The sequence below is a fragment of the Tachypleus tridentatus genome, chromosome 6, assembly GCF_004210375.1.
Source record: "Tachypleus tridentatus isolate NWPU-2018 chromosome 6, ASM421037v1, whole genome shotgun sequence".
Taxonomy (NCBI): Eukaryota; Metazoa; Arthropoda; class Merostomata; order Xiphosura; family Limulidae; genus Tachypleus; species Tachypleus tridentatus.
Window position 1 is genome coordinate 28,418,361 of NC_134830.1, and position 25,448 is coordinate 28,443,808.

At 34.2% G+C, this 25,448-nt stretch overlaps 1 protein-coding gene across 1 annotated transcript in view; it reads right to left on the reverse strand.

Moving 5' to 3' along the window:
* Positions 1–8,722: 8,722 nt before the first annotated feature.
* The window catches only part of LOC143252150 (uncharacterized), a 52,449-nt gene continuing 35,723 nt past the window's right edge, over positions 8,723–25,448 (reverse strand). Inside the window, exons 3-4 of the mRNA XM_076503847.1 lie at positions 15,081–15,818; positions 8,723–14,740 (exon numbers count right to left, since the gene is read on the reverse strand). Coding sequence (XP_076359962.1) covers positions 14,538–14,740; positions 15,081–15,818 — 941 coding nt within the window. The 3' untranslated portion in view covers positions 8,723–14,537. The remainder of the gene's footprint in view (positions 14,741–15,080; positions 15,819–25,448) is intronic.

Genomic DNA, 25,448 nt, shown 5'->3' on the forward strand with positions numbered 1-25,448 from the left:
GTGTTTAATATAATAAACTTTGCACATGCATAAAACACATTTAAACCTGTAACTTAGACGTATTGTAAAATACATAACGTAGTCCCATCCCTTAATTTCGGTATACGTTTCTATGTCTTTGGAGCCTAGCGAATGTTACCAAAGCCCTAAAAATCAAAGTCATCGAATATAACGTCAAGGAATGAGACCTGCTTTTATTTTTTCCAAGACTGACTCAATGAATCTCTTTTAATTTGATTATGTGAATATGAATATACGATCAGTATTGTTTAAATAACAAATTATTAAGTACTCGTTAGAATTTGTAACGGGACACATCTGTTAATTTTTGAGAAACTTAAATCAGGTAAATCATTTGGTTATATAATATACCTACTTGTCACTAAATAGTCCGATAATTGAAATTTGTAAGTTAACAGTTCTTTATATTTAACTACTAGTTAATCGCAACATTTCACATAGAATTACTCTATCTTTTGTGGTTGCTTTTTTGAACATTTATTAAAAGATAGGTTAAAATATCCTAATGTTAAAGTATACGTGAGGTTAAGACTTTGCAAAATAAACCTGTTAACGTCAGATATTTTCTATGTAATTGTTAATGATGACATTCTTAAATTACATTATGTTATGTGTCCTTAACTAATGGCTCATGTTAAACGTTTAATGTTTCTAGATTAACATATTCTTAAAGATATATATACTGTATTAAAGATTGTTCATTTTTTAAATTCCTATAGATGGTGCTAGAAAAAACTTGTTGTGATTAGTTATGGCTAACTAAATGTTTCTTTAGAATTTCGCGCAAAGCTACATGAGGGCTATCTACACTACCCGTCCCTAATTTAGCAGTGTAAAACTCAAGGAAAGGCGGCTGGTCATCGCTACCCACCGCCAACTCTTAGGCTGATCTTTTACCAACAAAGAGTGGGATTGACCGTTACATTATAACGCTCCCACGGCTGAAAGCATAAGCGTGTTTGGTGATTCGAACCCGCAACCCTCAGATTAAAAGTCAAGTGCCTTAACCATCTGGCTATGCCGGCCACTAACTGAATCACATTCTCTAACTTTTACAGATTTATACGCTTTGAATATTTTAAAATATTTAAGCATGATAAAAGATTTGGACCATAGAAATCTTTAATTACAGTTGTATGTACTAATTAGTTTGCATGTGGAACCAACCAATACTTATTCTGCAGCTTCAATGTCCCGAATGAAAATGACCAAAGTTAGCAAATCATTGCTCATATCAATACGTTGATATATATTTTTTGACATTTCTATGATAAAATTATTTATAAGAAACTTGTTCACTTTAAATGTTATTAAAAAAAAAGTTGTTCTCCTGTGGTTAAACAGTAAGTTTGCGGACGTATAACGCTAAAATACGGGGTTCCTTTTCTAGCGGTTGACAGAGCTCAAATAGCTCAGTGTGTGTGGGTTTTCAGTAAAATCACTCAAATATAGGATTCCTAAAAATATACATGGCAGCCTGCTAAGATAATACCTCGTTTATGTGGTAAAATGCACTGAATAAATATAGTTTACAACTAAATTTATTTAGTATTTTGACATATTTTTTAGTAAATTTCAATTAGCGTAATTAAAAAAAAACATCATTTCCAAATTTCTTTAAATCGTACAGAATATCTAACAGATGGTAACATAAGTACTTTTATCGGTAAGAAAGTAGTTTTTTACACGGTTTCGAGTACGAAAATCTATTTAATGTGGAACATCAAAACCCACCTATGTACCGCAACAATAACTATCTTAAGCCTTTCTACAGATTGCCCGTTTTTTGAGAGCTTACTATTAATTGATTTTATTTTCTAGAACTGGCAACAGAATGTGCGATGAGATAGTTTCTTCTACAGACACATTTATCACAGCCGCTAAAGAACCAATCATAGTTTCTTCTCACGATGAGGGCCCAAACTTAATTCATCTCATGTACTTATTGTCTGAGTTCGAAAACCCGAACAATTCCACCAAAATCCATTAAATGAAAGCGAATAATTTCAGGTAATGCAGATGTACAAAAACTATTGTGTTTTGAAGAAAGCAGGTAATAAGTTTATAGAAAGTGATCTGGTGAATTTATCAGATCATATGTACATATATTTTCCTATTTAAAGTGTGTGTGTTTGTATTTTCTTATAGCAAAGATACACATTGAACAATCTGCTGAGTCCACCGAGAGGAATCGAACCGCTGATTTTAGCGTTGTAAATCCGTGGACTTACCAGCAGGAAATCGTATTTAAAGTAAGAAAGCAGCACTTAAAGTATATTTTGTATTTCTAACAAATGAAACATACGTAATACTTTTATATATTTGTTTATAAGTTAAACCTAAAAATAGTAAATATATTAAGATGAATACCAGAAAGCTATGTCAGAAAAAATTATTAGTTTGTGTAGTTCAATATATAAAATACACCTTTACTTGCTACACGTCCTTATTAAACTAAAGAACGTTTTATTTATTTATTCTGTCAGCAACTTGAAGACATAGAAAGAAGATAATAAAACTACGGTCAGTAACTCTTCCCATCTGAAACAGCTGACAGATCGCTCTAACGTTGCTTTGTTACAATGTACAAGAACAGGCCACTTAAGCTAACACTATGTAGCGGAAACTCAAAATCAGATTTGTATTTCCCGACAGCTAGGCCAATCACCGTAGACAAACACGAAGGCTGGCAAATGGCCAGGCCTAATTTATGAAGTCTCAAGGGGACCGGAGATTCTCCATCGTTCAGAGAACACTGTCAGAGGTCGAACCCGTAGCACACAATTGCTGATGCGGCTAAGGTCGAAGTTGATACATCTCTTGTAGCTCTGCGCTAATCTGCAATCCAATCCAAGCAGGAAACTTCCTCCCCTCCGGTCAGACTCCAGCTCCGTGATTTCATTAGTTGAACCACAGGAGAGTTTGTTCGACAGTATCTGATTAACGGAGGGATGTTTCTGATGTGCGTTTAGAATACAGTGTAGCTTCGTGAAGTCCAGCTAAAGCAGTCCCAACAGCCACCGCATTTCTCTGCCCAAAAGCGATAGAAATGGCCCAGTGTTTGAAAAATCAGCACGTGTTTTTGTAATACTCTATGGAATATAGTCAATATAATGTTCAGCCTCTTTTCATGGGTGGCCGATTAGCAAATCTGATTGTGTCCTTTTCAGTCGTTTTTTGAATACTGTAGTTTTGATTGTTTCGTCAAGCCCGAGTGGTGGTCGCTCTTGACTTACTTATATTGTCTGATTTCGTATGCCATACTACATTCAAAACACGTTATCTCCATTAAACAATGTATTTCTTCACTTTCTTTCTGAAGGAAAAGGTTCTTACGTACAAATAATGAAAAATAAAACAACACAGAAAACGTACTTGATGAATTAAGGTTGATGCTGTTTATTACGTTTTTTTCCAGTGCATTGTAATTAATTTCGATAAGTTTCTTTTGTATTTAAACACAAAGCTACACAAAAAGCTGTCTATGCTCTGCCCACCACGGGTATCAAAACCCGGTTTCTAGCAGTATAAGTCCGCAGATATACCGATGTGCTACTGGGAGGTAATTGATAAGTTAAAACAGATAATCCAGTTTAACACAATCGGGTTTATTTTAACATTGAATATATAGTAAATAGTTCTTGAATTGAGGATGTGTACTTTTTTTTTTTACTAATTAAAAACATTTAATAAACTTCTGTTACGTGTAATGTGGTTTAAAATCTTAGCAGAGTGAATATTTAATAATGATTGGTTTATAAGTTTGTGTAAAGCTAGACAAGAGCAATGTGCTTAAAGCCGTTTCTTAATTTTGAATTAATAAATACACCATAGTGATGGAAACCAGCACCCACCACCATCTCTTTAGCTACTCTTGTCTGATAGAACAGTGTGACTTGACCATCACTCGAACAATGTACCCCACAGCCCCAAAGTACAGAACATGTTTCTGCCGTAAGAGAACGATAAGTGGAAACCCTTTGATACACAGACCGTGCACTTAATTAGGAAACCCAACTGTCAACCGACCTGTATTTCTGTATTATAGCTTCCGGGATTTAAAATGCAAATACGTTTGTCATGTTTCCTTGTTTTTAGATCAGCTTGTAAATATTATACTATATCCGAGTAATTAGTCGTAACAGTGAAGTGATTCTGTGACATGATAAATAACAACACCCACGACTCTATTTTTCTTTCTTTATAAATGTCCTCTTTCGAAATGGGCTTAAGGTATAGGAACTGGTATTTGAGACTGTTTATAGCCCTTCTAATGCGACGAAGACTTATTGAGTTTGGCCTCTCATGTTTTACTGATATAATTTAAAAATGTACTGTCCATTTCTCATTCAAATCATATAAATTATCTATATGTTAAAAAACTGTTTATTAAGGAAACCTTTAGTCATGTGCATCTAAGTGAGAAAGAGTTGTGATTAGTTATAGTCTACGTAAATTCACGTGATCCTTCAGTACGCGGATACTTATCCAATGAAACGAAATATGAGACGAGAACGAATATCAGGGAAACAGCAACAGTAATAAGTCTTCTGTGCAGAAGAACCTAGTGGCGCTGTTGATGATATCGATTACAATGAATAATGCTCACACAGTGTGGGATGGAACGAACATCAAGGAGGACAAAACTTTTAAGAGAATGAACCTCAAATTAAGCGACAGAGATGATTGGAAGAACCTATAGTTTGATGGAAGTTTGGCACTCCCCAAGCATTGATTGTTTCTTTCGAATTTACGCAAAGCCACACGAGGATTATCCGTGCTTATTTAGCAGTGAAAGACTAAATAGAAGGCAGCTAGTCATCACCACCCACCGCCAACCATTGGGCTTCCTTTTTACCACTGAATATTGGGATTGCCTATTACAATACAATGCACCCCACGGCTGAAACGACGAGCATGCTCGATGGGACGAAAATTCGAGCGCACGACCCTCAGATTACCAGTCCAGGGATCTAACAACCTGGCCATGAAGGGCCCTCAAGCATTGATGCCCTTGTTTGTACAGCTGATATTCAGAGTGACGCAACAGGATTTCACCCACTCTACTGTTTCAACCCGTTCATAGCCGGCTTTATAAATTGTATGGAACGTAAAATAAACATGTATGCCCAATTTATTAGTAGGAATAACCTGAAAGTAAGGTATATGGCAATAACCTGAAAGTAAGGTATATGGCAGCCAACAGAGAAATGAATAAGTTTCTTGGGTCGAAATCTCATGTGGATATCATACAGAGGCCATTACTACAAAAGTACGCCCTCCCCAGTGGCTCAGCGGTATGTCTGCGGACTTACAACGCTAAAAGCCGGGTTTTGATACCCGTGGTGGGCAGAGCACAGATAGCCCATTGAGTAGCTTTGTGCTTAATTCAAAACAACATCAACTACAAAAGTTTCCTTGGAAAGAAGTAGTCTTTATGACATAATTTAGAAAATATCTGTTTTTTAAGAGTGATTCGTGAAATAAGTTATATCTTAAGATCATTTTAAGTGTTTCTTAACTTTTGAATTGATGAACAGGTGTCTCAAAATAAAATTAAATGTGGTTATGTCCAAAACTGTGTTCAACTATTATTTTTATTTTGACATATTTTACACTGATATATTAAAATTGGTTCTGTATTAAAAACTCTCGTTAGAATAAATAAAGATATGGGTTACATTTATGAAAACTAAGAAAATTCTGAGTAATCAAACATTAGAGCATTTCGTGTAGATTCTATTTGAAATAATTAACCATCCAATATACTATATTCTTAAGATGCTTAAGGCAGAGAACAGATAGTCCATTGTGTAGCTTTGTGCTGAATTCCAAACAGTCCAATCCAATGCTTCTTAAGCTGCTTTTAGACAATATATTTTAAAGATAGCTTTGTGAAAAAGCTTAGAAACTATCTTACAAAATTCTTAAGTTTTATTTTAAGTGCTGACTTAGGAAAGAACGTAGAAAGACGTGAAAAGGTTTATGTTGGAATGGGTTTCGAATCAAGGACTAAAGTGTATAAGTTAATTCATACATCGTACAATACTCCACTTTTTAGTAACGTACCCAGCACAGGGGTCTCAAAGTGTGTCAACACTGAAGGGATTAATGCTCATATAGGCTTACTGTAAGGTATAAAAACGTAAATATATTTGTTATTGAAATTTATAATTTTTGTTTTGAATTTCAGTCGAACAGCCGAATTGGTTAACAAACATTCTTGTGATTAACCTTGTCCTGCAACGGTTCTATTAAGTGCATTTTATTAGTTCACGAAGGACATCAAGGTCTTGACCTTTTGACCCTATTTAAAAAAAAGAAAAATAAGATTTACTTGTTTTCGTAGATCACCCACATAATTACCCAATTATCACTACGCGATTATGTTCTGTTACAATGATGGAGTAGCAAATAACAATGAGATTTTTATTATTAAGATGGTAATATTTGAAAGAAAACTGCACTAAAATGAAACGAAAATAATTTTGTATACATTCAAGTCATTAGTTGACTGGTGACTAGTGTTCTCGGACTGTAAACCTGAAAACTCGTGGTTTGGAACCTGATGTTGTCAAAATGTGCTCTGTACATGGGAGAGTGGGTCGCTATATGAGAGACAGCTACATTCCTACTATTCTCGGTAAAGAGTGGTTCGAGAGTTGGCGTTGGGTACTGTTGTATAGTTGCCTTTCTCCTAGTTTCTAAATTAGAAACTATAGCAGTATTGTAGTAACGTAGATTTGCGCGAGATTTTGAAATATACGAAAACACACATGCGTGTATAAGACGCTCAACACAGGTGACAGTATTGAAACTCGTAATTAAACATTTTCACTCTTTCAACCATTACAACAGAACGGTCAACATTACTACTGGTTGGTAAACAGCAGCCTAAGAATTGTCAATGGCTGTTGATTAGTTTCTTCTCCTCCAGTTTATCGCTTCTAAACTTAAGTAGTTTCGCGTGAAATTTAACATACAAATATGTACGCACTGTGTTGTTATTGTGTTTTGTATTTTTGCTATGTTCAACGTTTGCCCAGTCTATCAGTTCAGTTACTGGCGATAGTGAAAGATGTTAATATCATGATAATATTTCTGTTTTGAAAGGTATTTGATTGTCATGTAATCTTGGTCTCCAACCAGAAGTTGAAATTTGCAACATATTTGCCACAAGACTCAATTGTCTTATAACGTAGCATCTCTATTCCTACAAGCAACATGAATTGTATGTTCAGCACACACACACAGATGTTGTGAACTTAAGACAAAATTGATGTTAGCATTTGGAAATGTATTCACTTTTTCTTTTCAGTATACGAACCGTTTCAATGGTATACACATAATTTATTATTATGTTTATTTGTGAATATTAGGCCTGAAAAAAAAATCGTACGTATCAAAGACATCTTACAATCCTATTCCATAAAAAAGGACAACCATCTTTCCTGAGTACACAACGAATCTTATATTATTTTTCCACACTAATTTCAAAAATAATTATTTTTTTTCATTTAGTGATAAAAAGGAAACGATGAAAATTAGTAGTTGGCTTCATTAAAGAATTGAAAAATGTTCATTTTGTTAGAATGTGCAAAGGAGATGACACACGATGTATTTGCATCGATCGTGGTGTTGCCTTTTGTAGAACTCCGTATCGAAAAGTCCAAGGTTAAAGCTGCAATACACCATAGAATACGCTATACATTTTCAGCCGTGGGTGCATTACATCTGTGACAGTCAATACCACTAGTCAATTAAGAGTAGCTACGTAACAGAGAAGTGTTACTGACAGGTTGACTTTTGATTTGTTAGAATTTTAAATAGAAAATGCCCCTGTCATAACGTTGGGATCTCTGACTTAGCCGTTCAGTCCATGTCTGTTCTCATCTCGCTGAAAACTGTGTAACCTTCTACTTCGTACTAATATGCGGAATTTTTATATCCTTTACTTCCTGTTAATTTTTCAAAGATATTTATTATTGTTTGTTTAGTAGTTTGTTTGTTTAGAATTAAGCACAAGGCTACACAATGGGCTATCTGTGCTCTGCCCACCACGGGTATCCGGTTTTTAGTGTGTAAGTCCGCAGACATACCACTGTGCCACTGGGGGACTATTTATTATTGTACTCAGTCTTTTTGTTATTTCAAGTTTTCCTCAATTCTGGAACTTTCGAGATCTTTTTTTCAGTTTGTGTCTCCAAAAGCTTTTTCGTTTTATCCAGTTTTCTGTCAGGTTTGCCTTCGTTCTGTTTCTTACAACTATTACTAATGTCCATATACACACATACATATATAGATGTGTATCTATTTATTTCCACTTCTTAAATGTTTTATTGTATTATCTACTTTCATTAAACCTTTATTGTTTCTTCCTTAAAACTAAGTGATCTTGCCGTGTTTTTTGTGGCCATTCTTTATTGTTTGATTGTTTAAATAAACCTTATACGAATCGAATTTGTTTTTTTTTGTCATGTATTACACCTGCGATGTTTCATGACATTAGGCCATGAATGAAATCTTTACGTTAGCCATAAATTATTGTGCATGAATTTACAATTGAAATATATGTGGTAGAGGTAAAACATGGTCGCCAATGTATTTATTATTTGTTTATGAGTTTAAAAGAACAGTCGTTATTATGTGTGTATATGTCTAATAGAACAAACTGAGAACATGTGAATAAATACAATCAATCTTCGATGTAAAAGCAACAGTAATAACTTTATTGGAGCTCAAGCATGTTCGTGGCACCTGCTAGAACCGGAATACAAGGAAAACATGAACAACAGATCAAAATACTAATGCTAATTCCACTTTCTGATAAGCCGTTCGTATCACGGCTTTTAAAACATTTAAAACTTTATACTTAAGAGGTCAAAGGATGTACAATTATTATGCTGACCTCATACGTCATACTCAACGAACTTCGTAACATGTTGTATGTTATGCAAATTGAAATGATAGTATTGACATTAAACAAACTGTATGTGTTTTGTGTTACATAGTTGACTTCAATCATTTTCGTGTTACATGTTACATGTTATAAAGTACATTGATCACCTTATTCTTGTTGTATGTTACATAAAGAGTCACGTGAGTTTTAACCAGAGTTGTTTTTTATTTTTAGGAACAAAGAGACCGACAGAAATTTTCAACTAACAAAGTAAAATTTAGTTTAATTATTCTGAGAACTTATTAAAGAAAGCAAAGAACAATAAGTTATAATATGTTTGTGTGTTGACTTTGAAACAGATTCTCTAGAAGTTGTGTTACGAAGTACAGTGTCTAATTCACATGAACTATGTTTGTGTTGTGTGTTAAAAATACAACTTTACCAAAGCTGTGTATACTTTGTGTGTTGTGAAAGTACAATGTTTAACTTCTTAAGTGCGTTTGCTTTGTATTTTATACAGAGTACAATGCAATCATTAACCAGCTGACGTGTATTTATAGAATATATGATTTGTAGGTGTTCACGTTACTTTAAGTAGCAATACAAATACAAATAACAAAAAAGAGCATGACACTCGACCTCAATGAAAATGTGTGAACAGGTTGTTGAAAGATATAAAGAATTATTTCATGGTATTCATCTGTATGACTCTATCAGAGGCTATCCATATCATGACGTCATCTTATACTAAGAGAACAAAACATATGAATACAAGAAAGTGAACATAGTGTTCACAGAACTTGTTAAAAAATCATGCAGGTTAACAGTTAGATTAATCAACGCCTTTCGAAGGATTAACACTGCAATCCTCGTTAATCATAACCGTAAATCGTTTCTTTCATTGTATGTGTGATGATAAGTTAACGTATTTCGATAAATACAGAAACCTGTTTCGGATGTAATCTAGTCAAATGTCAAATTATTAATATGAATATTCCCTCTGTCGTATTCGTCTTCTGATCTGGCAGGAACTTACAGATCATGTATACAGACAGATCCGTATGGTTTAATTTTAAATGAACAATTATTTCCACTAGGAAATTTGTATTATCATATTTTGGCAGTACATTTGGAAAGTCAATAACATTTACTATTGAGAGAGAAAGTAAAAATCTCTTCATTTCAGCCAGTGTTTCGTATTGTAACTTAATCAGGGCTAATAGTACAAGAAACTTCAGTGGCGAAACGTTGGCTGAAATAAAGTTTTACTATTATCTGGAGAGTGAAGGCCGTTTTTTCACAACTTTATTGCCAAAATCTCTCCATATGTCTTATAAGTCCTAAAAGACAGCAATGTAATTTCACACAGTGAAGGACTGGAACGTGAAGCAATCGTAACGGGGAGAGACACAACTTCTTGCCTTAACAAACCAAATCAACAATGTAACTTACTGTGTGTCATGGACTCGTTAGTTACTAAATGTCAAGTACGAAAAAGAGAGGTAATTTCATCATTATAAAACAAAAAGCATTACAGATTTAATAGTGTTTTTATGTGTACAAAGTTTCGGTATAAACGATTCAAGATAACAGAAATTTGAATTTGCATTGAAGAGTTCCGCATTGACTTGAAACACAATACCTAATTTGGTTAAGAAATGCGCCAATAATTGGGTTAGTTTGTTCATCTGTAGCTTAATTTCCGTCACAGAAATATAAAAAATATACAATTTTGTGTTTTTTTTTGGTGGGGGGCAGAACGTTATTGACAAATTCACAGCACGAACTACTGTCTGAAAAAGTATTCTCAGACTTATGAACAATACTTATTGTTAGATTTATTTCATTTATTAATGTTTGGAAATCATATTCCCCCGACTATAACATTAATAAACAAAGGACCGAAACAGTAAATTAATTTACCAGTTTCATTAATAATAATTATAACAGCTTGTTAGTCGGCTCAACTTTGACCTTTGTGTATAATTCAAAACACAAATTAAGTATTACTGCAACTAACAATATCTTTTATTTTTTTTAAGGGTACGTTGGAATGAAATATCAAAATCATGTTTATTAAACAGGAATTATTAACAAATGTTTTTCTAAAGATAATCGAAGAGATGGTAACCAAAATGTCTATTTCAGTTTTTCGTCAGAGTTAGTCAAATAAAAATAATCATTTGTATTCATGAGAAAACTGAAGAAAAATTAAGCTGCAAAGGGAGACGTTTAAGACTATTTTCTTTAATTAATTAATTAAAACACCACGACTTTCAAAATAAAACATTTTAACTGCTCGCATGTAATACATTAATGGTAATTCTCGTAACTATAATCCAAGAAAAAAATGTTTGTTTCTTATTAAAAGAAATCAATACTAGTTCCTTTTCCTATTATCATCTCTCACCAACAGAGAAACTAGGCTGACAAACAACGAATTAATAAAGCAGAGAAACAAGTACTTGAGCGTACACGAGGTCTATAGAACTGTGCCACACTGTGGACCTAAATATTACAAAACCCATTTCATTCCTAGGACCTCAAGTCCAGATTTACCGAGCACTTTTCAAAATTAGATAATTTCATTCGTTTTTATTTCCTATCGTGCATTATGACTATCTTTAATCATAAAAAAAAGATATATTTTTTTTACGAAACAGAAAAGAATATTTTTATTCTGTTCCACCAAGTTTGTTCACCGGTAAGTTTACGGACTTATAACGTTAATATCCGAGAATCGATTCCCCTCAGTGGACAGAGCTAAGATAGCCCATTATGTAGCTTCGCGCTAGAAACCTAAGCAAACAAATCCACCAGTTTCTATTTGTTTTATCATAGATTTTTGAATGAGGTCACAATTGATTTGCTTGTAGAATGTTAATCTGTTTTGGTATTATTCTCGAAAATGTTTCCGTAAAATTCGTAAAAAATTCGTTGTTTACTATCGGCTAAATCTGTTTGAAGATTTTTCTTCTAAAAAAATAGCATAAGATTATTCCTAACTATCACCTACCACCTAAAGAGATCCAACTTTTATCACCAACTTAGTAATTCTCTCTTTCACAAGAAACTAAAAGAAAACTAGTGGTTACATTTTTAAAAATGCTTTTAAGATGGATAAATTATTTCATTCTGTTGTATCTAAAACGTAACTAACCAATTTAACTGCAGATAAAAACTAGGAAAAACAGAATACATTCATAAATATCTATTGAGTAATCTATTAGTAACTGACACTTATTCCTAGTAATTCATAGTAATTCAATGCTCTCAAACAATGAGCTTTCGTTACGGGGTGTGGATTTTGATTAAATGCGAGTTTAGAACTTTAGCGATGAGATGGGATAAAACTCGTAAGTTTAAGCTTCTTGGATCTCTGTGTAGTTGTTTGTTTTTTATGTGCGAGAGCTCGACTGTAATCAGAATAGTCTGTGTGTATGAGAGCTAAATAATCTGAGAATAGTATTAGTATTAAATGTTGTCTGAAGTGGATAAGAAACCTTATCTAATACCTTTTGCATAACGCTACCAAGCATTAGTTTATATTAAAAATGATAATGTATTAAAAACGATCACTTTAGGTTGCCGGGACTAATGACCAGGGTTGGTACATCACACAAATATTAGTCCATGTAGTTGGGTAAAAAGAAGCTTTATAAGACTCTGTGTTTTACCACATACAGTATAGCATCCAAAAGGAATGCTATACAGTATGGAACTCAATTAATACTTAAAATATTCTATGTAAAGATAAAACAAATTGTTGTGATCAATTATTGGATCACCCTTGAATATACTGAAACCGAGGCTGATGGGGCGAGTGCCTTCCCTCTAACTGAACACATTAACATATTAGCTAATTTTTAGGATTCACACTACCATGTCCTTCCCATAGGGTCGGTATACGACCGATCGTGTTGAGTGATAACATTTGGCGGTATAATTCAAATTTTGCGCTAGCCGCGCCCTCTTGCACAGCAAGTGTCTATTAAGGTTAAGCCACTAGCTATTGTCAGTAACGGAATTTTTAACTAAGTTATATACGCGCATGTGCACATTGGCTTAATTGTTTTGTAACTATGCTACCTAGCGCAGTATGCTAGTTTTCTTAGCCTTGTTTTTTAGTTATAGGCGAATTAAGTTATAAAAAATGTGTTATGTGACAAAAGCAAGAAGAATATTGTGTTATGATAGAACACAACCTTAAACTTTCCTACTATTAAAACAGTTATTTGTTAAATAACACCTTACTTAGCCAATACAAATATTTTACAACCGAGTGTAATGCGATGATACTTATTTGTATTTATGTTTAGTAACGTACAATAAATTTATGTTGTTGTTTCTTAATAAAATTGAAGGAAGTTAATTTTTAGTGTAAGAAAATTAGTTTATGTGTATTGAATACCGTTTAAAAGGTATTAAAAATGTACCATGGTGTTTATATTTGATTTCATTTCACCCTAAAATTATTATTTAACTGTAGTTAAACATGTTATTCAATTAAAGTCATTCTATTACAAATTACCCTGTGCTAATTGCAGGGTTAACCGTCTAACTTCATTAAGAATGTATCTGGACTTTTAACCTTTACAATATCGAAACACCGATAAATCCATTCAAACTGTACCTGCTCATTTTCAGTACAATAAGTCAAAACAGGTGATATAATTCTTTAAAATTCAGCATACTATTTCTGTTCAAACAGAATATATCGGTACGGTATTAGGCCTAATGCTTATTCAATTAGGTGACAATCAATCAAAACGATTAAGACATAGTACTTAATAACAAAATTAGTTCCAGAAGTCAGCGGTGTAAGATGCCGAAACTATTTTAGAAAACATATCTATGAGAAAAAAAATGTCATTTCCATTATTTACCATATTTCTAGAAAGCTTTAGAATCAGACCAATTATCAGATTCGTCACAATAAATAATCTTCGCGAAAGGCACCTTTGTCATTTAAGCGTTATCGAGCAAAACTTTTGATTGGGCGAAACAAAGTGCTGTATTATTTACTTTATCTGTCGAAGAAAAGAACAGAAAAACAAAACATCTTTCGCTTTTATGTATATAAACACTTCGGAGTGACTACGTATCAACGAAACGTGTGTTTAAAGTGTTGATCACCGGATATTTCATGAGTTTCTTATAAGGATGTTCGTCCTAAAAGCATATCAAGAGAGGTAAGATACAAGAAGGCTTTTGGAACACACTAATAACACTGAAAAGAATTATTACAGCAGATAAAATATACTACATTGAATTAGCAATAAAGATAATTTAACACTGAAATATTCACTTTTCTTAGCAGCAATTAAAACTGCATCATCTTTTTTTTTTAAATCTTATAATTACAATGAGATTCTATAAGCTTCACTTGACGTAAAACATTACATATACATACATCCTGACGTCATGTAACTCATTGGACATCACAGTGTTTATCTTCTCTCTCTTTTTGTGTGTGTTTTAACTCTGTCCTCTGGAAACAACAGACTGGGTTATATTAAAAAAGGAGTCATTAAAGGAGAGACGTTTAACCATCACTGGTTAAAAAAGCATATCTTGCGTCTCTTCCGAATCCACCTCTTCGTTCTGGATTTGGTAATTACTGTAGAAGTTGTTGAACCTGCTGAACTTCGGTGTGTTGAGTTTCCTTGTGACGTCGAAGGTCAACCTTCCTCTGAAAAGCACGTCCACAGACGTCGCAGGAAAAAGGCTTATAGCCCGTGTGCTTTCTGCTGTGTGTGATCAGGTTGGACGACTGACTGAAAGCTTTACCGCATATACCGCACTTATGGGGCTTTTCTCCTGTGTGAAATATATAATGTGTGAAAAGTCTTAATTTATTTTGCGAAACCTAGAGGACAGCAGTAAGTGAATTATTTTTAAGTAGGTATATATAATCAACTAATCGGTGGCGAAATGACCATTTTGCTATTTATTATCACAAAGACGGAAACATATTAAGTAAAGGTAATTTCTAGCAACACTCATTAATTAGGCATTAAAATAGTTAGAGCACAGTTATAATGAGATAGTAATAATTATAACAAACACACACACCAATCTGAATGTATAAAATAAATTACACACTTATTACTTGCATTTATAGTAAATATTTATTATGAAAAATCATTTTCTCACTGACCTGTATGGATATAAGTGTGTTTCTTCATGTCCGACTTCTGGTGAAACCTTTTGCCACAGTATTGACAAGGGTAAGGTCTGGTGTCGGAGTGAATCAGCAAGTGGGTGGACAGAGTGGACGACCTCTTGAACGACTTGCCGCACTGCTTGCATTCGAAACTCTTCTCTGCAGTGTGGATAGCACGATGCTGGCTCAAGCTTACCTCGTGGCCAAATGTTTTATTACACAGTTCACAGGCAAAAGGCCTTTTTCCGCTATGAGACCGCCGGGCATGCACTTCCAGGCCATGAGGAGTACTGAACATTTTGTTACATTTCACGCAAGAAAAGACGTCGCCAACAGCCATAGGCTTAACAACAGTGTCGGGCTCAGAACCTACAGAAAACCCGGATTTACTGGAACAGGGAGCTGCAAGACTGTAGAAAGGAAATCCAAAACAAGCGGATATTCCTCCTGCAAAAGGACGAAACATTTTTTCGTGGGCTGACAACGAGAGTCCACCTGGATCTTGAGTTCCCAGACCAAGTAAAGGAGACGTTGAAGTGGAAGGTCCTCGAAACAGCGGTGTTTGATGGGATTCTGACAACAAAAACGAGCTAGATGGAAACTCGGATGGCCAAGAGGCTAAGCCTAATGATCGATAATCAGGCCTGAAAATTGAGTCAAGAAGAAGTGAACGGGCTTTACTCGAAGATTCTTCTAATGTGGTCGTAGTTCTGGACGAATCACCCTTGTTACCTAAAACGATAATTTAATGTAAAATTCATATATAATGATTTATTGTTAAATACACTCATATCACAAGGTTTCCTCAGTACATATACTAACAGCACCCTCTATTTGTTGTAAATTAATCCACTTGATTGTAAGAAAAGATTTTTGTAACAGTGAGATTTTTCAGTAACAAGTTACCTAAACAATATAAAGGCCTAATATCATTTATTGATCGCATCAGTGTCAAATACAGTTTGTTACACATATATTCGTTAAACGTTGCAATTCTACACAGGAGCATATGAAATGGTTGTTGCTCAACGGCACTGGTTAAATATCACTAATAGGTTGATTTTCACCTAAATATGTTTACTTCGCTTAACTCGTAATACATTGTACGTATTTGCTTATCACAATAATTGATTTGGTTTGTTTTTCTAGTGCAAAATATTGGTTGCTCACTTCGGAAGTCGAGCCCTGGATTTTAGCTTCGTAAGTTCATAACTTACCGATGGTTCACTCCGGACGATTACAAACTAACATAATCTTTAACTTCCTTTTACGCACTAATTTATTACTGTAAAAGTGCTAACCGAATGTTGTTAGTCTTTGTTTCTTTGTTTTTGAATTTCACTCAAAGCTGATCCAAGGCTAAGTGCCCTAGCTGTCCGTAATCTAGGAATGTTAGGCTAAAGGAAAGACAACAAGTCAACACCACCCATCGCCAACTCTTGAACTACTCTAATCAAATAGTGAGATTGACTGTCACATTATAACTCCCTCTCAGTTGAAAAAACGAGTTGAATACTCTGACCAACAAGCCTTACCAACCATTTATGATTAGCGTGTGTTAAATTAGATCATAATTAGAATAAGATAGTTGGCTTCCTATAGCCACACGCTATTTGTAGTAATTGTTGACTGTCTTGAGAAATTTTACTGCTAATCTATAAAACTAATTCAGGACTGCCTTTAGTGCCCCACTAATTCTACGGGTGCAGGGGGTACCAAGTTGTGACGACCTAATGGGTACTTCAATGGTATCAAATATTTTAAGTTATTTTGCTTCAGTTAAGGCACATAATGTGGTTGCTATTAAATATTGTATAGTTATTGTAATAATTCAGTACGACAAAAAAGAATTGTCAATTTAATTTCACTAAGTTTTTAAAATGTGTAACAACAATAATGATGATCAACAGCGGGGAATGAAGCCCCAAAATTTAGCGTTGGAACTTGTACATTTCATGTATAAGAGACGTCATAATTATTTCGTTTTATTTATCGTGTTTTTCATAAGTGCCTGACAGTGCAATGAGCCCAAGTAATATTCATGTAAATATTATTTTAAGTCAAGTTCTTACAAGCGCAAATCTATGACGTCACAAAACCAGTCATCTCGAAGGTCCGCGTTCAAATGTTCCAAAATATGGGAAATGTTATAAAGAAAGTGTGCGTGGAACAGCTTGCAAGTGATGAAAAAACAATAAGGAAAAAAAGTTGCAAACACAGAAGTAACCAAGCGAAAAATTCAAAATGAGATATAACATGTGGAGGAGAAATAAAACAAATATTAACTTAATGAATAATTAAAATTTATTAATAATGATTTAATTAATACTTATTTATAAAAGACTCAGTGGTAAGAAATTTTTGCAATGTTTCCTTTTTCGTGTAATTTGTTTGTTGGCAAAAAATTCATCTGAACGAAGATTTTTTTTCTTGCAATAAATATTTATTTTGAAAAGTCTTGTAGAATCTCAGTTTACGTATGGAATGCTTTAAAGACGAAAGAAATGAGAACTCCAGCTAGAAACAAATACTACATTAAATAATAGAGCTCAGATTCAATCGAAATTGAACGGCAATATTAGCAGATATATTTTCTGTTTTTTTTCAGAAACAGAAAAACATTTTCACCAACTGAAGAAGCCACAGCGTCCCCTAGTATGAAGCTAAGGAAATGACAATCAGAAGAATGACAGTCACAAGGAAAGAAAACTGTCGCATTATTTAATTGGAGGGATATAAATTATATAACATTCTGTTGACCTATAACAACTTTCCTGACACCTTCTTCAACATTAATCTCTGTTTGGTGAATATTCACCATTCTTAGAATTTCTGACAGCTGTTCTTGATAACTTACGTCAGAGGTTTGGTCAATCGGCCACTATAAAATACTACTTCACGTGTTGAATTTTCAGAATTTCATTACTTTTGAGAAAAGATATATTAACTAATTTTGGACTTTAAATACATATATATATACTGTTATTGTGGTATAAACTAGAAAGTGTGCTTTTTGAAATCCTTCACCAATGACCGGCATCACCAGGTGGTTAAGGCACTCGACTCATAATCTCAGGATAGAGGGTTCGAATCCTCGTCACATCAAACATGCTCGCCCTTCCAGCTGTGGGGGAGTTATAATGTGACGATCAATCCCACTATTCGTTGGTAAAAGAGTAGCCCAAGAGTTGGCGGTGGGTAGTGATGACTAGCTGCCTTCCCTCTATTCTTACACTACTAAATTAGGAATGGTTAGCGCAGATAGTCTTCGTGTAGCTTTGCGCGAAATTAAAACAAAACAAACCAAATAGGCAAAATGTAAATGTAAAATCGGTAAGATACAAAGAGAAAGATATATTACAGGCCTTAATGAAACTAAAGGAAACTATAACAGATATTGTAACCTATTCTGAAGCTGAATCATTAACACACGAGATATCATCGTACAAATTTTTTACTTATTTAGCAGTTTGGTATGATGTGTCTGTTGAATAAATCTGTTGAGTAAAATTGCAGAGCTCATCTGTATAAAATGATATTGCTTGAAATTTCCACAATGACATACGACGACTCTTCTTCAGAGCAAGGAAGAGTTGTAAAGAGGGAAGGCAGTTAGCTATCACCATCCATTGCCAACTCTTGGGCTACTCTTTTACCAACGAAAAGTGAGGTTGAGCGTCACATTATAACGCCCCACAGTTGAATGGGTGAGCATGTTTGGTGTGACGGGGATTCGAACCCGTGATTCTCGAATTATGAGTACGATACGAACGTAGACCAATCCATGTCATTAAGTCCTGGGGAAGGAGGGCTTTAAACTAAATGTCAGGTTCTGATACAATTGACACGTACATACCCACACTTATGCCAAGCAATACTTTAGAATATTCACGTGGCCCGGCCAAACGAGCTAAGGCATTCGACTCGTAATCCGAGGGTCGCGGGTTTGAATACCGGTCGCACCAAACATGCTTGCCCTTTCAGCGATGGGGGCGTTATAATGTGACGGTCAGTCCCACTATTCGTTGGCAAAAGAGTAGCCCAAGAGCTGGCGATGAGTGATGATGACTAGCTGCCTTCCCTCTAGTCTTACATTGCTAAATTATAGACGGCTAGCGCAAATAGTCCTCGAGTAGCTTTGTGCGAAATTCAAAACAAACAAACAAGAATATTTAGCTGTCTTTATAAAACCCTATTCCACTATATTTAGGCAATGTTACTTGTCTACCAGACAAATTACTTGATATCTGAATAAAGAAAAACAATTTTTAGGTTAATTTAGGATAATTATTCTTGTTATCTGTAGCTTTTACTTGTTTTTGATTAGATTGCTTGTTTGTTTTTAATTTCGCGCAAAGCTACACGAGGTAAATCTGCATTATCCGTCCCTAATTTAGCAGTGTTAGACGAAAGGGAAGGCAGCTAGTTATCACAACCCACCGTCAACTTATGGGCTACTCTTTTACTATCATACTGTAACGCCTCCACGGCTGAAAGGGCGAGCATGTTTGGTGCGAAGGGGAATCGAACCCGCGCCCCTCAGATTGCCAGTGAAACGCCTTAACCCACTGGGACACGTCGGACTTTTGATTAAAATACTTTATTTATGCATATAGAAATGTTTACTTAACTATCCACAAATTATTTTGAAAGATGCTGTATAGCTCGCTGTATTAAACTTTGTTTATAGCAGTTACTTAACTGTTATTTTCAGTAAATGTTATTTCTAATATATATCAAAAAAGGCTATTTATGGATAAAAATTTTATGAAATGAGTTCCAAGAAATATCACTCAGGAGTCGCTTTTTATAGGTTGCCTGTTTTATCGATAGCTGTACAGTTAAATATTATCTACTGGTTTCCATTAACGCTAAGAGCACAATAAGTCTTTCGTACGCAGTTTAATTTAACTTGAAATCAAAGAAAGCTAAGCTCGATTTGAATAATACCTATTTAACACTAAGTTAAAATATATTGTATGATTTATATAAATTCAATTTCATGATGGTAACAGTGACATTCAAATAGCTTTTTACAAGTTCATTCATGCGGGTCATAACGCCATCATTTTCTTTACAATTGATATAAATAATATGAAAGATTATGTTTAGTTTTGTGTTTTTTTTTTTAAATAACATTATTATACCAATATCTACTGTTATAATATAGTATTATTAAAATCACCAAGATTCAGAATTATAACAATATTTAGTGTTATAGTATAGTATTGTTAAAACAACGAAGATCCAGTATAATACCAATATCCAGTGTTATAGTTATACTATTGTTAAAACAACGAAGATTCGGTATTATATCAATATTTAGTGTTATAGTATAGTATTTTTAAAACAACGAAGATCCAGTGTCATATTAATATTTAGTGTTTAGTATAGTACTGTTGAAGCGACGAAGATTCAGTACAATACAAATATCTAGTGTTATAGAATAGTATTGTTAAAACCACAGAGATTACTTAATAATGTAATACTTAGAATGATTAGCTGTACACAGCTAGATTTTTTTGTCAATCTGTTTATTTAATATTTGACTAAATGTTACTTGCCGACTAGATGAAAAGATATTTAGAACAAAAGCAGGATAGAAAATATAACGTGACGAACCATTAAAAATCAATAACGTACAGCAGCGTTTTTCACTCGCTTTATTATGAGAGTGGTTGGGTCAACCTATAAAAGACTAATCCGCGTTGTTAATGTTTTATATCGGTCTGTCAAGCTGTACATTTTGTTGTAAAGGTGAAATGAATGAAATTGGTTTCTTGTGTACGACCTACAACAGAATAAGGGCCTCGGTCGCACGCAACCAATGTTTGTTTATGAGTTAACGAACATAAGCACTTTGGGTTATGAGTATCACTTTGGTGTTAGTAAGGAAAATAGTAAATCAATAAAAGGAAAAGTCAACTTATGGAAGTTCCAGAAACATTACCAGAATCGTTTATAGTAAAATGACGAATATTAAGACACTATCTGAAAGGTATCGTTTCAAATTGAAATAGACTACACGCACGTGGTAATCGATTTCGAAATATACACCGTTACAATGTTTTTCATTTTTTTGTATAATCGTGTTTATGCTATTTCGATATTTACGTTTGCGAGTTATCTAACTTCTGAATTATTTCCTGTAATATGCACAAAAAAAGTTCACGAACGAATTCGATATCTCGAGAATGTACTTTAATGGGAACCGCCGAACGTTTAGCATCTGAAGTGTAAGTAACAGCATTTAAACTATTATTGTAAGTAACAATATTTAAACTATTGTAAAGATGACAAGAAATAAGAAACAACTCCTTACTCTAAGTTCTTGTTCGTCATCCTTGTATTATGTGTGTAATAATATAATAGGTAATCTTGTAATGTACTCTCCATTATACAGAAAGAAAAAAACAACAACTGGTGCATACTTCCACCTTCAAGCTTCAGTTTCACAATGGTCAGTGGTGTATACAACTTCTAGCCATCTGTCAGTACTCATTATGTTACTGACCAACGAGATTTGACGTCGATTCCTTTGGGACAAGCTTTGTACTACTTGTTCTGATTATCCGTCTATACAATGAGGAACTGGAGCTTATTACATTTGTTTATCTGTACATACAATACATTAGCAACCGATTCAGTCTACTTAAGCCAGTATTGATTATACAAATTACATAAGTTTGTATAATATATACATATATAAAACCTAAAACACTTGGAGACACATAAAAGCTAATTTTGAGGATGTGTCCAGAATGAAGTATTCAGAAAAAAAATGATGAAACCTTTTACCGCAAAAACAGAAAACAAGTTATAGGAAGGTGAATTATGAAGGTTTTATAATAGAGTGTCAAAAATTTATTAGCTTTTGCACCCTTTAGCAGACATGAAAGCAATGCCTTCTTTAAATCAGTTTGGACAAATTAGGAAAGACGTTCCTGGCAGTCTTTTCTCACAGTAACATAATCTCTTTACACTATTGAAAGCAACCGACATAAACATACATGTTAATAATATAATGCATAATATGCACCATACAGAACTATGAAAAATAAAGAAGAATCCGATGCTGTGTCATTTCATGTCAGTTGAATTACACAAACTGAGTTGATTTTAAGGACGCTTTCAGACAGTTATGTGAAACTTTGTGGAACGTGAGGTACCATTAGACACAGGTGCTTCACATCATTCTGTTTTAAATAGTTAAGGTTTTAATTTTCAAATACAATGCACAAAAAAAGTTAAAGGATAATTTAAATTTACAAAAATACAGCTATGGTAAAACCTCTCATGTTACATAGCTTTAACCACCGCATTCAGCTCTCTCCAATTTAAGTCAGGCATGATGATGTTAAATGAAATTGATTAGTGATTTAGTGCCAAACATATAGTTTTACCATACGACATTGCCTTAACTCAGTGACTGCGGCTGTTCTAAACGCCGTACACCAAATAAGGCACACGCTTTAATCTGTCGTAGGCAGACTGTACCGTATATGGTCAATCAGCAGCCAATGGGTTAATAGCCTTGAAGAGAATTACAACATTTGAAAGTGTTCTAAGTTGTTCCTGAACTATGGCTAGAATTTATAAAAAGTATCTGGGCTTTAAATTTATGAGTATCTTAGGACGAATGAAAACCAACCAATCACACAAACAGATGTGGAACTGTTCTCAAATCAATTAGAAATTTGCTAGAAAATCTGGACATGGCAAACAATTGTTCGCGATATAAGCAGATAACAGCTATCTGCTGGTCCTAATTTGTTGCAACTGTAAGTGTCTGTGTCAAGACTAAGTCAGATATTTATAGTAGCAAATGGATGTCGTATCAGTAACAAAAACATTAGAAACAGGTTTTAAAAGGCTAGACTAAATGTTAAATACCCATTGAACTGCAGCTGTCTTTTAGAAAGGTACACGAAAGTTGATATGAAAATGTGAAGAAAAGCAAGTTAAGCGGAAGAGTATTCTTTTTTGTTATAGGTAAATCACACTTCCTATTAGAAGAAAATCCGAAACTAGCCCCAATTCTATTTTCATACGATGACTTTATCCATAAGCTGATGATGTGCAAGAACAGGACTTGGTGGATGTATCAATCTCTACATCTTGCAGCCGTCAATGCAACACACTATTACAACATACGGCTCTTTGTACTTCCATGATTTGTTGTATTTAACCTTCACTTTAGCTTAATGGACCATAGCGCTAAGCTCTACCATACTAAACTGGTTATCTCGTCCTTTGAAAATGAAGGGATTACCAAATGGAAGTGGCCAGCAAACTTACCTAACTTCAATCGCATCAAACATGTATATGATGTATGACACTTTCCCTCGAGTGACGCCAGGAAATAGATCAAAATAGTTGTTGAGAATACCTATGAGCATTAACATTTGTATTTTTAAGCAGGCAGCAGTAGTTCTGAACTACCCTTGCTATTCTTGGCTATTCTCTATGCAGTAGTGAAACAATAGAAATTATATGATGAATTTTGCTTTGATGTTAATCGAGTCTACATGAGTTAGCCGTCCTTAACTTTGAATTGTAAAGCTGTGAAGCCACGCCTATCAAATGTTTGTTTACAAACATAGAATGGATGACCAAACATTTGTATTTCAGTTCGGATGATAAATCGTCGACTGCTTCACGTCGATAACAAGGAGTTGATTGGTTGTTGCTGTTGTCTAGCGTGGAATTATGCAATGGGTTATCTCTGATCTATCCAAGGCGGGGAATCGAATCCAGGATTTTAACATTGTGACTCCGTAAACTTAGCCAGACACACTGAGGTACGAGTGGAGAGAGGGATGATTTTAAAAATGCTTTGTTATAGATGAAATATTATAAATTTCAATTGTATTTTTAGTTGCAAGAAATTAGTACGTTTGAAAAACGTACACTTATTTTTAGTTCAATATAATAATTTCTCAAATTTTAGTTTAAAATGACATTCATAATTTCGGACTCGAATATTTCTAGTTGACTTACAAGTGCAATTATTTGCTGTAGTTTACAAAGACGAGAAAATTATACCCATGCTATAAACAAGAGGGTCTAAGACTAGATGACAGCGATTTGGAACTGGAAATGCAAAAGAAAAGCAAAAGGTGTATCACAGGGGTTAGAAATGGGCATTTTAACATCAGGGCTAAGCTTATATATAACAATAACAAGACGACTTGAAACCGCCACTTCCACAAGAGGACTAAGCCTATTACACGACGGTTTAAAACTGGTGCTTCAAGCGAACCAGGCAGAATTTTGAAGATTTAAATTAATAAATGAAGATCGTCTTTCTAACACTGTAGTTATTATCATTACTTGATACTGATTGTAGACGAATAGGTGGAGCTACTTGTTCATTATGAAATATTATTGTTTATTTTTACTATTTCCCTGGCACAGTTAATGTTCTTTATAATTTTCAGTGCTTTTTGCTTACAGACGTAAAATCATCAGGTTTTATTTTACAGCATTTATGTATTTACTTTCTCCAGTTAGGTTAATGTTATCGTTTGTTTTAACGCAAAGCCACACTTGACTATCTACTGTGTATATCACAGGGAATGGAACTTCGGACTTTAGCGTTACAAGTTAGTAAATTTACAATTGGTATTAAACTGCTCGTTAATTAAAAATTTGTTATATGTACAAGGTAGATTCAACAATGCCCCCGTCGCACCAAACATGCTCGCCCTTTCAGCCGTGGGGCGTTATAATGTGACGGCCAATCCCACTATTCGTTGGTAAAAGAGTAGTCCAAGAGTTGGCGGTGGGTGGTGATGACTAGCTGCCTTCCCTCTTGTCTTACATTGCTAAATTAGGGACGGCTAGCGCAGATAACCCTCGAGTAGCTTTGCGCGAAATTCCAAAACAAACAAACAAGCGATTGTGTGCGTTAAACATTTAATTCTGTTACTTCTGAGTTTTTTAAAGAGACACGGTGTTTGTATTCGATATTCAGTTTGTCTCATAACAAGTTTTTTTGTATCAGAATTATGTAGAAAAATTGTGAATATTTGATTGGGAATATGAAAACTAGACACAAATCTGGTGTTTATTCACATGTGGATTCATCTGAAGCCCTTTGTTTAGTGAAATTTTGGAAATCTAGAACAATGAAATTATTAATTTCCAGTAAGAAGTACGAATAAAATAACACAGTACGTAAAATAAGCAGAACAAACTGTGGGAGAAGCTAAGGTGGATAGAAATCAGGGAGTGGGGTGAGCTTTCCTAACGGTCTCGCAATTTTTAGAGGGAAGTTAATTTTTCTTCACATAAACTGATATTTTAAGAGAGGACAGTATTTTGACCATACAACGAATAAATAATTTTTCATCATCTTTG